The sequence below is a fragment of the Ammodytes marinus genome, assembly GCF_949987685.1.
Source record: "Ammodytes marinus genome assembly, chromosome: 12".
Lineage (NCBI taxonomy): Eukaryota > Metazoa > Chordata > Actinopteri > Uranoscopiformes > Ammodytidae > Ammodytes > Ammodytes marinus.
The window spans coordinates 14563485-14579309 of NC_137216.1; the positions used below are offsets into that span (position 1 = coordinate 14563485).

The window sequence follows — 15825 nt, forward strand, 5'->3', positions numbered from 1 at the left end:
TCTGTGAAAGGAACATGTTCTGGTAACACTTAACAATATACATTAATCAGCTGTTAGTTAATGCTAAGTAAATACATACTAAACATTAACTCATCATTAACTAACCGTTAGTAAATCAAAGTCAGTTAATGCTTTATAAGCATAAACTAACCGTTAATAGCATTAACTAAGCATTAATGAACAGTTAATTATTATACCTTATTGTAAAGCGTTACCCATGTTCTAATGTTTACTTTACTTCTTATGATGCGACACGTACAAAAGGAGACACTAACTAAAATGATTAACGATTAAAAGTCATCCGACAGCTGCTCTGTTACACACTTCATAAACATGTTGAGAGAGAAAGAGAAACAACAACACAAACTTACCTTCCTTCCTATACATTAATCTTACTTAAATAGGTAGAAAATGTGTTCTTTGGCCCGTACCTTCATATGATTGTTCAGCTGTTCAGATTCACAACAAGTAGCTTAAAAAGAAAGTATATGCTATGATTGTGCTACACTTGTCTACAGTGCCATTAAAAAATTGTACAGTCTTAAGAGGTCTGGGGGGGATAAGGACGGATAATCAGGCTATATTGCTCCTTTCCCTTCTTTAGCCTTTCCCTTTAGAATCCTACCCATCCTCTCTCCCTCTGTCTCTCACTGGAAGGTGTGTTCACCGCGGACTATGTGGGAGGAGAACTCGTAGCGGTCTTTGCTGCGGTGGCCACAGATGTTGCACTCCAACGGATCTCTGTAGCCATGGCAACCCATGTGGATGGTATACATGACGTGGTCCAGGAAAAGCACCCGGCAGTGCTCGCATTGGAACGCCCGCAACTCCTGGCCCTCTCGCCCAAACACCCTCACCCCGTTGTGACCCGAGACAAGCCTCTCTGTGGCCACCCGCATCAGCCCTGTCCCTGTCACTGCCCCAGCACCTCTGGGTGACTCTTCTCTTGTCCCCCGCTCACCTGAACAGACCACCGCCGGACTGGATCTAGACCTGTGGCCGGGAGGTGGTGCCGCGTGGTAGCCCTGCCTCTCTCTGGGGCTGCTGCGAGCCGAGTCCACAGAGTCAACTCCGCTGTTGCTAGGGGATTCATCTTGCCTAGGTTGGTGCGTCTTGCCCTGCCTGCTTAAAGCCGTGGGGCCGTTGGAGGTGGGATGGCTGGGTAAGTCGCGCTGATGATGATGTGGCAGCCGCGTGTCACAGTTTCCTAGATGCTCTGTCCTCTGGCTGAAGGGCAGGCCATGGTGGTGGAAGAGGGGGTTGACCATGGGCACCACCTCGGCCATGGATAGAGGGGGACCCGGATGTGCATGGAGCATTGGTCGGAGGTTGTCCGATCCCATGTAGGCGATGGCATTGCTAATGGCCTGGTCCATCATGTGCGGCTGCATTAGTTCAGCCTGCTTCTCGTACTTCAGACGCATGTCATAGCTTAGCTCAGGGTAGCCGTAGCGTACCATCTTTTCACCTGCATGAAATAGAGCAGAGCAAATATGAGCGGGTGGAATTAATCGATTTAACAATGAGGATGCCGATTTCCAAAACGCAAGACACCAAACAGAATAAATAAAGATGTGATAGCAGAAGTGGAGGGCAAGACTTCTGCTTTAAGCTACAAAAAAAAGAGATCAAAAGTGATATGCAAAAATATGAGCATGGCTTGAATTCAAAACAATTCCCTTTCTAGGCGGTCATATGTCTTCTTTCAGGGCTTGTTTTCATATTTTGCACTAGATGTTCTGTGTTTGCGAATCGAATGGGCTGGAAAGCCCCATCCATCTACTACCGCACTGTTTAACCCCTCAAAAACAGGGATGCGGTGAGCTGTGTTCTCTCGATAAGAGCAATGGCAAAGTTACAGGTGTACCTAACCACAGAGTGAAAAACACTTCCTTGCCTCGCAGTCAACCGCTTGCTCTAGCTTGCTCAGTCTCTTTTTCTAATAGTGTGGCAAATAAAACCAAATTCAGCACAACAACAAAAAAGAAGCTGTGCTCATAAGCAGGGCAGGGTTATTGTGTGATATTATAGTGCAAGGCGCGGCGCTTAAAAGAGAGGGAAACCATAACTCCTGTTATTAAGTAAGTACAACAACAAGGAATGTATAAGTTAATAATACATGCCCATTATTTTGGTATAAAAGGAATATCCCTACCAAAATAAATGATGGCAATTAAGTATGACTAATAGATGTGTATTAAGATATCAATAAGATAAATCCACTGAAATGCTGCATAATAGGCCATCAATGCAACGCAACAGAACAAGTCATTTTCAGACACTACCTCAACTTCACACTCTTAGAAAAGAAATGACATTGAAGTGTATTCAAATAAAATAATACTGTACATCACTGACACATTCACCCTGACTAAACTAGAGAAAGCAGTTGACTGCGTGGCTACGTTTGACATACCCACCCACAAATTTCTGAGGTGTGGTGCTCTTCCTCTTGCCCAGGTTGTTGTGCAGCCTTTCAATAACAGGCGGCCGATCGAAAGTAGCCATGGTGTTGGCCTCTGCCATGGGCCTCTGCTCTTTGGGGACCTCACCTTGAAAGGTGTAAGGGACGTTAGAAAGTGCAATCATATATTTCCATGTTCCAAACTGAAATAATATAATTTGTATTTTGGAAATTAAAACCAAACCATTTGTAAAAAAATAAATGTAAAAAGAATGTTGGCCTGAACTGTTCTTAAATCTCCATAATCTCATTAGAAATGTTATGTTACTGTGTTGTCTTTAGAAAATGAATGATTCAATACACATGCACTATTTAAACTGTTTTAAATAAAACATGGACTAAAGAAGTTCTAAAAATGTATTAATCAGATGAATACAAATGTAATATAAAAACGTATAAACAGAAAAAAAACAGAAATCCTTTTGTACAATTGTAATATGTGTTCCACATCAGTCTTTTTATCCTTTTAAAGGAAATCATTTCTTAATGGAAATTTATATTTTATATAACTTTATTCTCTTCCAATAAATGAATAATGCATAAGTCACTTCAGACTGTACTTGTGTATACTGATTTTTCTCCTTACTCTATTACAGTTTGACAGTTTCCATTACAGATTTGGCTGGCTTTAATTTGGTTTCAGGTTTAGCGAAACTATTTACCTGTGTAAGGGCCAGAGTTGGTGGATGGATCCAAGCCGATACCCTGCAGGTAACTATGGCAGCGCTCTTTATGTTCCTCCAGAGACGTGCGCTGTTTGTAACTCCGCCCACAGTAGTTACACTTGTGTGGTTTGCCAACTAAAAGTGAAGACAATCGAGGGAGAACATATTAATGCACTTGCTGTACGGACAGAAAGAGTGGATAGCATCCAAAAAGTCAACGCAAGCTGCTGCAGTGCTCAGGCGCTGCGTAGTAGTAAATACTGTGAACAGTCAGTAGTAGAAACAAGCCAGCCTCTGAGATCATGGATTTTCCACTACTAGTGTGAGCATTCCACACAACTGTTGCCAGACAGCAAAAAAAAGAAAAAAGTTGTGGGCGACAGATAGTTGCACCATCAAGTCTGCATTTCAAAACCCTTTGGTCTCTGAAACAAATACAGCAAACAACCCACTACTGTGGGCACAGCATGAGTGAATAACGGAGTTGAGTATACATCCCATGGTGGTGGTATTGAAACTAACTCCAGTAATAAACTGCTATGGAGGTGGAGTGTGATTCATTGTGCCATTTCTTTTTCATTCAATTCCTTCCTGCCTCGACAAGTGGAAAGATTAAGACACATCCATTGCATTTATCTCGGTAACATCGGCCCATCTATCCATCCGTCCATCTTTCTTCATCACTCGAGCAACGGATCAACAAATCACCGGATTTGTGAAATAATAACAATAAATAAAAGGTGATAGTGATAAATTATTATTTTTCATTTAAGGAAAAAAAACTCCAAAATGTAAAAACAAATTGTGATGTATGTTTAATTGGCAAGTGACTTTCATTACACTTTTTGCGAAAAATACCATTAAGCAAACACGTTCGACTGATTATCCACAATGCAGTGACCTTAAAATTACAGCCATACAGCAGATACAGGCCAATAGTTCACTGGTGTGGTGTCACCACCTTTGTACAATGGAATGAGCTGTTTCCATATTGAGGAATAAGTTGAATATAAATTGTGTAAACATTTAACTGCTACATGTTGTATCAAAGTGAAAATCCGGCGCAGGCAGACACTGCTGAGGAAACAGGTCTGTGACAGAGTATTCTCAAAAGCCATGTAATGACTCATAAAGGGATTCACTGAGTGAACCTGAGGCCACATAAGCGTACTAAAGTGACCCAGACACCAGCATTATGATGTAGTAAGACATTCACTGGCACAATGGGGACAGCTATTACAGTGTGTGACAACAAAGAAACCCCCAAAAAATTCAGTCCGAGGAATGGAGGCCATAAAACACATACACGCACATATAAACATCTAGAGATAGGTGACAGTTCACAAATGAACGTGAAATACTTGTTCCCCCACGAAAAATTTATTTTTTGTTTCATTTTATATTATTTTCAAACAGTGAATTTGCTCTACAAGATACGCAGAACTGAATATTCCTTTAGCTGTAAATGTTACATTTTATTTCCTGGACGACTTCTTGATGAGTGAAATAATACCCATTTGCTATGAAATTACTTTGACAGTCAAGGCCAATCTTGCATCAATAGGCACTTTTTTGTGTGAATCATGTAGAGTGATAGGCACTTTTTTGTGTGAATCATGTAGAGTGATAATAGGTCTTCTGTTGTATCTGTCATTCAGGACTCTTGTGGTCTATGTATGACATTGTATCAGCAGAACTCGAAACTACGGTTCATTGCCCTTTTTTTCTGAGTATGAGCAAAAAGTGTTGGCTAATGACAAAGGGTTTCAATATTATTGAAGTGTAGGTAGGTCTTCCTACGGGGTCATTGCAGTAATATTAATTCTGAGTTGTGATAGAGTAACACGTCATGATGGAAATCATTTTTCTCTGCTGCTTTCCAGCCTTGTAACTAAGACAGTGAAGTTGGCAGTATTCAATCAAGTATTGCTCCCTTGCTTTAACTAGCTCACAACACACACACACACACACACACACACACACACACACACACACACACACACACACACACACACACACACACACACACACAGTGTAGATTTAATTTATTTTTCACATTTATACAACCGCCCACATGCAACCTTGTGCAGATGTTGGATGGACCCGAAGAATCAACAATTCAGACGTTATTCTTATTCATGGGATGTAAATGATCCACACTGTTTACTCAGACTCACTTGAATGATTGCATTTGGCTAATAAACCAGAACTTGCTCAGATTTAAACCTTCTGCATTACAACATGTGAAATCCTTTGCGTCTCAAGTATTGCCTTCCCTGCATTATCCTCCGACCAATCAACTGTACCTCAACAGATCATTGACTTCTTCCAACATTGTACTTGGTCTTAGGGATAATCAAACACAGTTTCTGTCTTCCACTCTTAACTATTTCTCATTGTTGTTTTATTTGTCCTTGGGTGACTTTGTTCAAGGTGCACTGCAGATTCTGGAGACTGTTTGTTGTCAAAATCACTTTTTGTCAAAATCAATGAATAACTTCTCACACATACACAATTTCGTACTGAACCGTACCTAAATACTTAATTATGGTGTGAATATGCCAAATGTACAGGTTTCTTTTGATTGCGTTGCAGAACTTGCACTTTTATTTGAGAAGTATTTTATTTATTGGAGACCGTTCTTGTTTGCAGCAGTTTTTTCCTTTTGTTATACTGAAAAATAGCTTTAGGCTGCATTGTAGTTAATGCTACACACGTTTTTTTTTTTTGAATTTTTCCTCTTAACTGAGAACCGTACCGTACAGAACCGAACCGTGACTTCAAAACCGAGGTACATACCGAACCGTGACATGTGTGTACCGTTACACCCCTAGTATAAACTGTGTGTGCCCTGATAAACATCCGGTGTTAATACACAGCCATAGGCTCTGTAAACTGGTATGTATCCGAAGGGGATGTTAACAAATGGGGCCCACCATTTTTTCAGCGTAATCACACTACGCCCACCTAGTGGATTGTGAGGAAATATCCAATGATTTTGAAAAAAGTTATATTGACAATTAACAAACATTCTCCACAATAGCTGACTCCGCCTTTAAATTTCACTCTTTTGGATACGCTTGTTCATCATGGCAGAGGACCGGGCCAGGAACGTCATTGAGACAGCGAGAGAGGGAAACTAATATGTGGGGAAATACTGTAGATGCATTCATCAAAGACGCATATGAGCAGTAACTTAGACCGATATAACATGCATGCAAAACACTCACAAACTGTACACAAACACAAGGAACCACATCCAAAACACATCTTAAATGAGAACCTGTATGAGTAACCCCTATGGGGGCACAACAGGCAGAAATGAAGGTATTGTCTGACCTTGATTTCAAAAGCACAAAAGAGGGGAGATTACATCCTCTCTGATAGGAAAGTGGGTTACAGTTTAGAGAGACAGTCAGCACTCCCCATGTGCTTGTCACTAGACAGATAGCTTCCTCCTTAGCGAGTCAAGCAACTAAGGAACACCATGTCCTTCGTACCTAACCACAAAGCACTCATGACACTACAAAAGGTAGTAGGTAGAAAGAAAAAAAGAAGAAAAAAAGAAAAACACCACTATGTCTTTCCAAAGACAATACAAGACATAGAGCCATCAACCTGGATACATGGATGCTGCTGTAGTTCTGCTAGTTACTAACATTAGACCAAACAATTCACACAAAGTTTTAAAATAATGATAGCAGTAGGAGGAAATATATAGGTACTTACGAATCCTGTTGAGACAAATTGAAAAAATACACTTATCACAAAGACTGGCATTATGGCGAACCCGGCAGGCTCTCTCACATTCTCCCTGATGTATGTCTATATAAAGATGGATTGTCTTTCTAAAGGTACATTCAAGCCATGAGATCATTCATTTCCAAAGGAGCAAAGTAGTTTTTCAAGGTTCCTACGTTATGTCAATACTGATTAAGTTCATATAAATTGCAGTGGGATTTTGTGAGGACATGTAACACAAGCATAATATTGAAAAAAAAAAAATAAAAAAAAAATGACATCTCTTAAAATAAGTAAAAGACAATCCCAGCATTGATACCATTTATAGATTGTCTGAAGAAGCACATCTAATGAAAGAGAAGAAGTGGCTTCTGGGTATCTAGCAGAGGATAATTAAAAGGGGAAGAGAGGAGGGTATAGGAGGAGTCTTACCAGCATGAGTGCGCAAATGACCGGTGAGGGCATCGCGCCGCCGGCAGGCGTAGCTGCAGAAGGGGCATTTGAAGGGTTTCTCGCCTGTGTGCAGCTTGATGTGTCGCAGCAGGTTTCCCTTCTGGGTGAACGAGACGCCACATTGGTTGCACTGGAACGGCCTGTCACCTGATAAGAGGCAGGCACAGGAAGTCAATACCACACACACACACACACACACACTAGTGGAAGATGTTTTAAGAAAAGTATCAAAAACCCTGCAGGCTTTTTCTTTTTTTTTCTTGTCTCTAACTGAACTCATTTACCTTTTCTGTTTTTGTAACTGACGGATGAATTTGTCTCCCCGTGTGCAGGAACCACACGGCACAAATAGCTGCTGTGTATATACACACAATTCTTTATCACCTCTATATTTAATTGTACTCGCATGACATATGATTCCTTTGGCTTCTTCTGTTCGATAATTAGCAATTACATCGAGAAACAAAACAACTTTCCAATCCAATCTTTCATTAGAATACATCAGCTCCCTCTCTCTCTGTCTATAACAGTGTGGAAATAAAGATATTGTTGGATCAGCATGGGTACAGTGGTTGTGTATGCCAACATAAACAACCACCATTCATTAGACCATAGGCAACCTAAGAAAACTGTCTGGTGTTGAATTGAAAATAATGAATTCACTTAAACACATTCAAAATGACCATGTGTCTTCTCCCCATGTCTATTTGATTCCATACACTTGTGCATCAGGTCAAGTGGGTTCACTGTGTATGTATGTGTTAATATACTGTTTAAGTTATACTTTAACACTAAGTATACACAAGGGTCACAGAAAAACAGAGCCTGTACTGCATTTACTTGTGTATATAAATATTGTCTCTTGCATTGAGTTAATGGGTAAATTTTTTTGTGATGCAGTTCGATAGACACTTATGATTTTCCAAGTGACAAATCTTTTGATCTGCAGCCAGTTGGAAGAGCGAAACTTGACCCTAATAGTGTGACAACCAACCGCGGCAGTCATGGCGTCAGTTGGAACAGGTTGCGGAGGATTCCTAGGATATTTTTCCCTGATAATAATTCCAAGTCTAAGCTATTGTCCTTCAACAAAAAGAAAAAAAAACACAGCAAGAGAACATAAAGCACTCCACACCCACTGCGGAGGAAAACAAATTATTTCTGACTCACTCTAAAAGATGGGCAAATTGTTCACACCTTCTGGATTCTAATCATTTGAAAAAAGAACAATCCTGTGTATATGTTATTAGTGCCTGAAGATGTCCATGACAAAAACAATACTATTGTACAGCTTCTTCAAAACACTTTGCATTGCATTTTGCAATTATACTTGTCTGTACCGTGTGGCTGTCGACTTCCGGAATCGGCTGTTGGTCCAGTTTCTCCATCCTGTAAATTGTCCGGACTGCCAGTCATGGATTCCTCCAATGCCTCTTCTTCTACCTCCCCTATTTGACCTGTTTCTTCAAGTGTTGGGCTTCCATTGTCTTCCGTTGCTTCCTCTTCTTGCTTAATTGTCAGTTCTGTTAAAGAAATTAATACATCATTCCATGTGCAGCTTATACTGTCAAATTCTGATAATACAGGTCTTTAGGGAGTGACCTAAAATTACTTCTAGCATACACATTTTCTCTACAGCAACTATGAACCATATGGCAAATATGTGGCCTTGCTTGTCCCTGGGATGCATGACTTGGTTGAGCTTAAATGGATTAGACAAAAATGGTTAAGTTGCTATGGATAGAGTTGAACTACGTTGGCCTTGAGGTTAGGATTAGAGGCTGAGTAGTAGCCTCTGTAGAATTTGCTTTTTAAAGATATTTTTTTGGGCATTTTCAATGCTTTTTGTATAGTGCAGAGATACATAGATGAAGGGGGGTCATAACAGTAGCTTAGCAACTCAACTTGTATACAACATTAGGCTGGACTGATATGTTGACAGGATGGAGAGCAAAAGAGAAAGAGATAGAGAGAGAGAGAGAGAGAGAGAGAGAGAGAGAGAGAGAGAGAGAGAGAGAGAGAGAGAAGGATAAACAGGCTGGTCTGGTTCCTGGCTGTCCCTGAGGAGAAAGGGAGTGTCAGAGGCCCTGTAGCTTAGAACACCTGACAAGCAATGGGAGACTGGCTGGATGACAAGGGTAAAATATTGCATAAGTGTGTGTGTGTGTGTGTGTGTGTGTGTGTGTGTGTGTGTGTGTGTGTGTGTGTGTGTGTGTGTGTGTGTGTGTGTGTGTGTGTGTGTGTGTGTGTGTGTGTGTGTGTGTGTGTGTGTGTGTGTGTGTGTGTGTGTGCGGGTGTGTGGGTGGTTGTGGCGGGAAACTATTCACCACCTGCAGTCCTAGTTGTAAATCACCAGCAATTAGAGCCATTTTTACACAACAAATATTAATCCAGAAAGGCAACTCACATGCAATAAACACATCTAGACTTGTATTATTATACAAGAGTATGAGAGACAACAATTGGATTCTGATATTAAGCTAACTACTTGTGTCATTGTACAGCATTTTAAGCTAAATTCCTTGTATAGAAAGTGCTATACAAATAACGTTTGTATTTATTTATTATTACTATTATTATTATTATTATTATTATCATCATCATTATTATTATTATTATTATTATTATTATTATTATTATTATTATTATTATTATTAGTATTATTATTATTATCATCAAATGTTCCTACAGTATTGGCCCAATAACACTTTGGCTTGTAAATATTGGATTAGCTGTAAAAAAAAAAAGCATTCCGTGACCAAGCAGAAAGTAGTATGACATATTTACACTTTTTGTGCTTGGCTTGCTTACTATTTGTACATCTGCCATATGCAACAATATCAAAACCATTTGCACACTGCACGCAGGGATTAAAAACCTCACTTGACTTGATCCCACTACAGCTGTGACAAAATATATACACAAATCAGTAATGAACAAGTTACTGTCTTGTTACAAAGACTAATTAATGGGTTTGAATATGTACAATGTTAACGTGAAAGGGACTACAGACAAGGTGTGGGAAAAAGTCTGGATCCTATCCAAGCAAATCTTACTGATCCTGACGATCCTGTTTTTAGGATTTACCGGGGCAATAATCACAGTGTGAGCGCATGAGGTTGTTTTACTAAAACCTCCCAACTGATTGCATCGAGCACATGTCCCCTCAGGCTCAAGAACTGCATCCGCTTGAATCTCAGAGGCTAGTGAAAGAAACTTGCAGTCAATATTTCCCTTTGTATACACTATAGACACAAATCTTCCACAAAGCAACTGCATTCTTTGACTGTCACTGTACGTTTCCAATGCCACAGTTTGTACCAGATGCAACACTTATCCCAATGCCCACATTGCGATCGAGCCTTTGACAGCTGTATCCTGGCAACACGGAGCAGAACCTGAATGTCCTTGATAGTCAGCTCCTTGCATCTTTACACATATGAATCTTGAAATGCAGTTTTGGTATATTTCCCCTCTTCTACATACAGCGCAATGGGGTCTGTGATTTATCTGAGTTTCCCATGATCTGTAGACATGTTGGGGGAGACAGATCACAAGTGATTGAGAGGCCTGACTGAAAAGAGGCACATCGTTATGAAGAAGACATTGTGTCACTCCTGTGCCATCCAAACTGTCACCTAGCCCAACGGGTGTAATCCTACCCCCCCACCTTTTATTACCAGGCAGAGTGCACCATAGCAAGACGCCTGAGGAACAGTTTGTGTTTAAGCTTGAGAGTTCACAAGTTCGGCATTAACAGGCAGCGCTTCATGCTTGTTTTTCAACAGATTATGTGATGCAGCTCTTCTTTTGTAACAAAACCTCAAATAGCAAATCATGTTAGGCAACTTCCAGAATGACAACAGCCCTTATCGGTGAAGACTATCTCCCTGTGAAAACCCAAAGCACCGGCCCTCCTCCCTGTATATCTAAACCTGTGGGAGACAAGCTTCCCTTTTTCTCCCTCAGCAGCCTTGTCTTACAACGTTTCCCCTTTTTTTTTACTTTGCTGCTTCATGGTGACATTGCTACAGCTAATCTAAGGCATCAAGCGAATAGACTCTAATGAACCGAGCAACAATTGAGGCTCAGTGCAATTATGGACAAGTGGAAGGTGGCATTTTTTGTTTAAAAGTTATTGGAATTATGAAAACTACTGCTTCTCTCACTGTAACAAGTGTACATTTTAGAGTGATCCTTTTTAACTCTTTAACTCATTGTTGATGCAGGCACAAGTGCACACACACACACACACACACACAGGGTGAGGGAAAGGCTACTGCAACCACTGGTCTAACCATCAAGCTCTGCTCACACATGATCATTTTCTGTTGCAACTTATCACACATCTTCTATCTACTTCACAGTAAAAGGCCTTCCGGCAGTTCAGGAGAGATGCAATAATCCTTCCTTCCGTGTTGAGTTTCATTAAGACAAAGCAAATTACAATGATGACATCATATCTAGTGATTTAGAACTGTGTATTTGTTTGATGGAGAAACTGTGTGTGCAGATATTTTAGATGTCCTTGGTAGACTGTAAAGTGCAAGACATGTATAATGCACTCACCACTAGGGGAATTAGGACCCTTAGGATCTGTCTGTCCATTAGGTGTTGAAGCTCTCGAGCTTCTCGAGTTCTCCTTACTGGGAGAGCATTGGCCATTACCTGGGAGACAAAAAGAAACACAGCAATCGTCATTGTGTGATTCTACGAGTTATACAGTGCTGTTATGTAGTTATGTGGAAAAGTCCAATTCTGTTGTTTTTGATGTTGTCCCTATATACATATGTGTGTGTGTGTGTGTGTGTGTGTGTGTGTGTGTGTGTGTGTGTGTGTGTGTGTGTGTGTGTGTGTGTGTGTGTGTGTGTGTGTGTGTGTGTGTGTGTGTGTGTGTGTGTGTGTGTGTGTGTGTGTAAAAATACATAAATGCAAGGTGGTCAAGCCAGAAACAAGAATTTTTGAACATTCAGCATTTTAAGTATATTTTCCTATAGAGATTTAAAATTATTTTAGTGTGTGCCATTACACTCCATTCATAACTTGGGAAATATTTCTAAATAAAAAAGTAAATCACATGTCTAGCTAAGCCAAACGTGGACATGATAAATAGAAACCTTTGTGGTTGGTCTTTCTCATATAAAAAATGATCAATTTCATCCCTCTCAGATCTCAATTTAAGTCGAATCGGAAAACTCACTGTGGAGGACACCATACAGAATGCAGAAGGCAACTAACTAAACTGTCTTTATGCACCTATATGGTATCCCAATGTCCAGCACGCGTGGATCACATTGCATCCTCTCAGCAGTCTGTACAGAACTCAGGCTATGGATAGCCCTGTGTCCACTCAGAGGGAGAGCAAACCAATCCCTTATCCCCTTACACCCAGGCCCCGTCAGGGTCATCAGAACAATACAGTGGCAACAGGCAAACACCCCTGCTGACCCAAGCGCCAGATCCCTTAGGAACCACAGCAAGCCATCATTCACAACACACTCGATGAAAGAATTTCCTCAAACAAACTGACATCTGTGAAATAAGTATCAATTATAATCAAACCAAACTGTGCATGCTTTTGAAAATGATGTAGCAATAGCTGTAGCCATGGATGTGTAAGTACAAATCAAAGGAACATTACATGGCCTACATCTGAAACAGCTACAAGGAAGACCTTGTTCTAATTTGTCAGTGCTGATTATATCTTCAATGGTCCCTTTTACATGGAAAATACATATGTGTTAGATCTCCCCTTGCTGTGACAGCTCCTTTAGTTTGACAACCTCTTCTGTGGTATTGTTCCATTGTAGTGGCAGCCACACACAGTGGGGCATACTGGGAGACGTTGTCCATGACACAATCCCTCTGCCTGGGCTCAGGTTGCAAAGGTTGGGGTTGGAGGAAATCTCAGGTGACCAACGCTGGCTATCCCTTGGCAATGCTGTCCTAGAGACAGGAGTGGCCCAGATTTGTCATGAAGGATTTTCCATTACTGTAGCTGATGCTGACTGCAGCTAAGCAGCACTACAGATAGGTTGTTTCAATAGATTTGGACTGTCTGGATGTTATTATAGAAAATGTAAGGGTCAGGGTAAATTTCTTCAAAAGATGTGTATGCAAAAGCTATCAAATTTGTGCTGATTTATGAATACTTCTGTCAATATGTCATAATTTTTAAGTAATAAAGGGAGGCATAAAACTTTTGTCATTTTTTTTAAGACTTGTTTTTAGGAGCCATATATTCTGGTCTTTAGGTAATCATTGGCAATCAAATGAAGCGGTTACACTTATATCATGTCATTCGGTGGCAAAAACACTGAGAGCTAGTGAAACGGATGACTTTCCACAACTGTTCAAATGGAGACCTCAAACCTCTAATGTTTGGAAAAATGGCTGAAACACTTTGAACACTGTAATAAACCACACACATAAACTTGCACGTACATAATTTAAGATTTGCGTTGGTGCCCTGCATTTGCTGAGTCAATCCTGTATGAACAGTAAGATCAGGATATCAAACAGTGAAGATTTGCGGGGGAAAAGGTATTTTGAGTAAGATATGAAATTGGGATCATTGAATGTGCTGGCAAATGGAAAGGAACAAATGTGTACACACGAAACTTGTAGGTGTAATACATGCTGACTTCAGTGACACCAAATGAATGAATAGGTTCCTAAGTACAGTCATCCTCTCAGGAATCTAAACGGGGTTAATTTAATTTCTGGTCGTACAACTTATTCAAGAGAGAGCACACGCAATTATGAATGGCATCTTGGTTAAGGAACAGTATTTAATTACAATAAACCAATCGAACCACTGTCAAGCTCCACCCCCCTGCCTGCAATGGCAATAACTATAAGATGAACAGAAAATTTCTCAATAGCCCCTTTGTCTGAGGAACTGGAAACGATTATTTTCCGGAGGCTCTCCTTTCTGGCTTGCTGGATCTACACTGTGTGGGAGCTAGCTGGTTTTTCCTGTCAAACCATGAATCCTCCAGATTCATATCGCACAAAACACACATGCCACTGTTCAAGTAAATAATAATATATACAGAAATGAGAGCATTCATTTACGACTTTTAAAAACGATATGGGCGTTGGAAAGTACAAGTTATTTAGAAAAACAGATTGACTGCATCAGGCAACTGTCAGACAAATGACTAGCTGCTAACATGGTCGTAATAGATGAGCATCAGTGATCAACAACCGGATGATGATAAAGAAAAGGTGCAATGCACCAGTTTACCCCTCTGAACATATCAGACATTGTTCAAGGTTCTCAACTCGAAAAAAATGGGACTCCTAAATGGGACCTTCAACAATCACTGGTGTGTAAGATACCCGTCAGTTTGTCAAACTAGCATTTGCTTAGTTTAGTTCATTTGCCTAGCAATAAACTGTAACGGGTCATGTCGGACATTAAAGGAATACTTCACCCATAAGGAACCAGCATTCTATTAGGGCTGCAACTAACGATTATTTTGATAATAGATTAATCTGTCGATTATTTTCTCGATTAATCGATTATTAATCGATTAGTGTTTTGGTCCGTAAAATGTCAGAAAATGGTGAAAAATGTTGATCAATTTTCCAAAGCCCATGTTGACGTCCTCAAATGTTTTGTTATGTCCAAAACACACAGATATTTCAGTTTACTCATAATAGGATTAAAGAAACCAGAAAACATTTACATTTGAGAAGATGAAATCAGATAATTTGGAATTTTTTTATAAAAAGATTACTCAAAACAATTAATCGATTATCAAAATAGTTGCCGATTATTTTAGTAATCGATTAATAATCGATTTGTCGATTAATAATCGATTTGTCGATTAATAGTTGCCGCTCTACATTCTATCATTATAAAATTGCAATTATAATATAATGAATGAGGTTTTTCTTCCCTTAGTCTTTTCTCAGTCTTCCCTTGTCCCAGCTGTCATTTTAATCCTAACCCTACATATATTAATAGGGTTAGACAGTAAGACCATAAAACACTCGTTCTGCCTTTTCTCAGGCTAGGATGAACCGATTTCTAAAATGTTTGCACATTTATACGACGTAGAATCTCAGAGCTCAATACACCTTCATATTTCCACCGTTGAAGTAGGTCTTTAATTATGCTTGTCAGTCGTGCTGTAAATTCATCTGTTCATCCTGTGAGCGCAAATGTTTAGCCCACATGTTTTTAGGAGTTGAGAATTGCCTTCTGAAAACTAATCTCTGATGTAGTCAATGAAAAACTTAATATCATGGATGCACCTCTTCTGGGAGTGCCAGCCAGCAAAACTATGCTTTTGACATAGCAGCAGGTATCTCATTTAGAGTTGGAACTCCAAAAACCACATTCAAGTTATTTGCAACTTGGGAACTGTAATTTTATATTTCTGAAACTATTTTCATATGGAAAGATAAAATTCATAATTAGGCCTGGAAGATTTTTGATACTTTACTGGCCAACCATACAGTAGCGAGAATGAGAAACAACTCTTTGTTCAA

General features: G+C 39.9%; 1 protein-coding gene across 1 annotated transcript; it reads right to left on the reverse strand.

Moving 5' to 3' along the window:
- Positions 1 to 278: 278 nt before the first annotated feature.
- On the reverse strand, positions 279 to 11942 carry ikzf2 (IKAROS family zinc finger 2). The gene is made up of 6 exons (XM_080038138.1): positions 11893 to 11942; positions 8664 to 8846; positions 7303 to 7470; positions 3127 to 3264; positions 2421 to 2552; positions 279 to 1468 (listed from the first exon to the last, which is right to left on the reverse strand). Exons 2-6 carry the CDS (start codon positions 8737 to 8739, stop codon positions 648 to 650), a joined length of 1335 nt encoding a protein of 444 aa, XP_079894264.1. The 5' UTR covers positions 8740 to 8846; positions 11893 to 11942; the 3' UTR covers positions 279 to 647.
- Positions 11943 to 15825: the final 3883 nt, after the last annotated feature.

Coding starts and splice junctions, on each gene's coding strand:
- ikzf2 (XM_080038138.1), bottom strand. CDS start 8,739: ATGACTGGCAGTCCGGACAATTTACAGGATGGAGAAACTGGACCAACA. Junction 2,553..3,126: donor CAACTCTGGCCCTTACACAG/GTAAATAGTTTC, acceptor ACACCTTTCAAG/GTGAGGTCCCCAAAGAGCAG. Junction 1,469..2,420: donor CACACCTCAGAAATTTGTGG/GTGGGTATGTCA, acceptor TATTTCATGCAG/GTGAAAAGATGGTACGCTAC.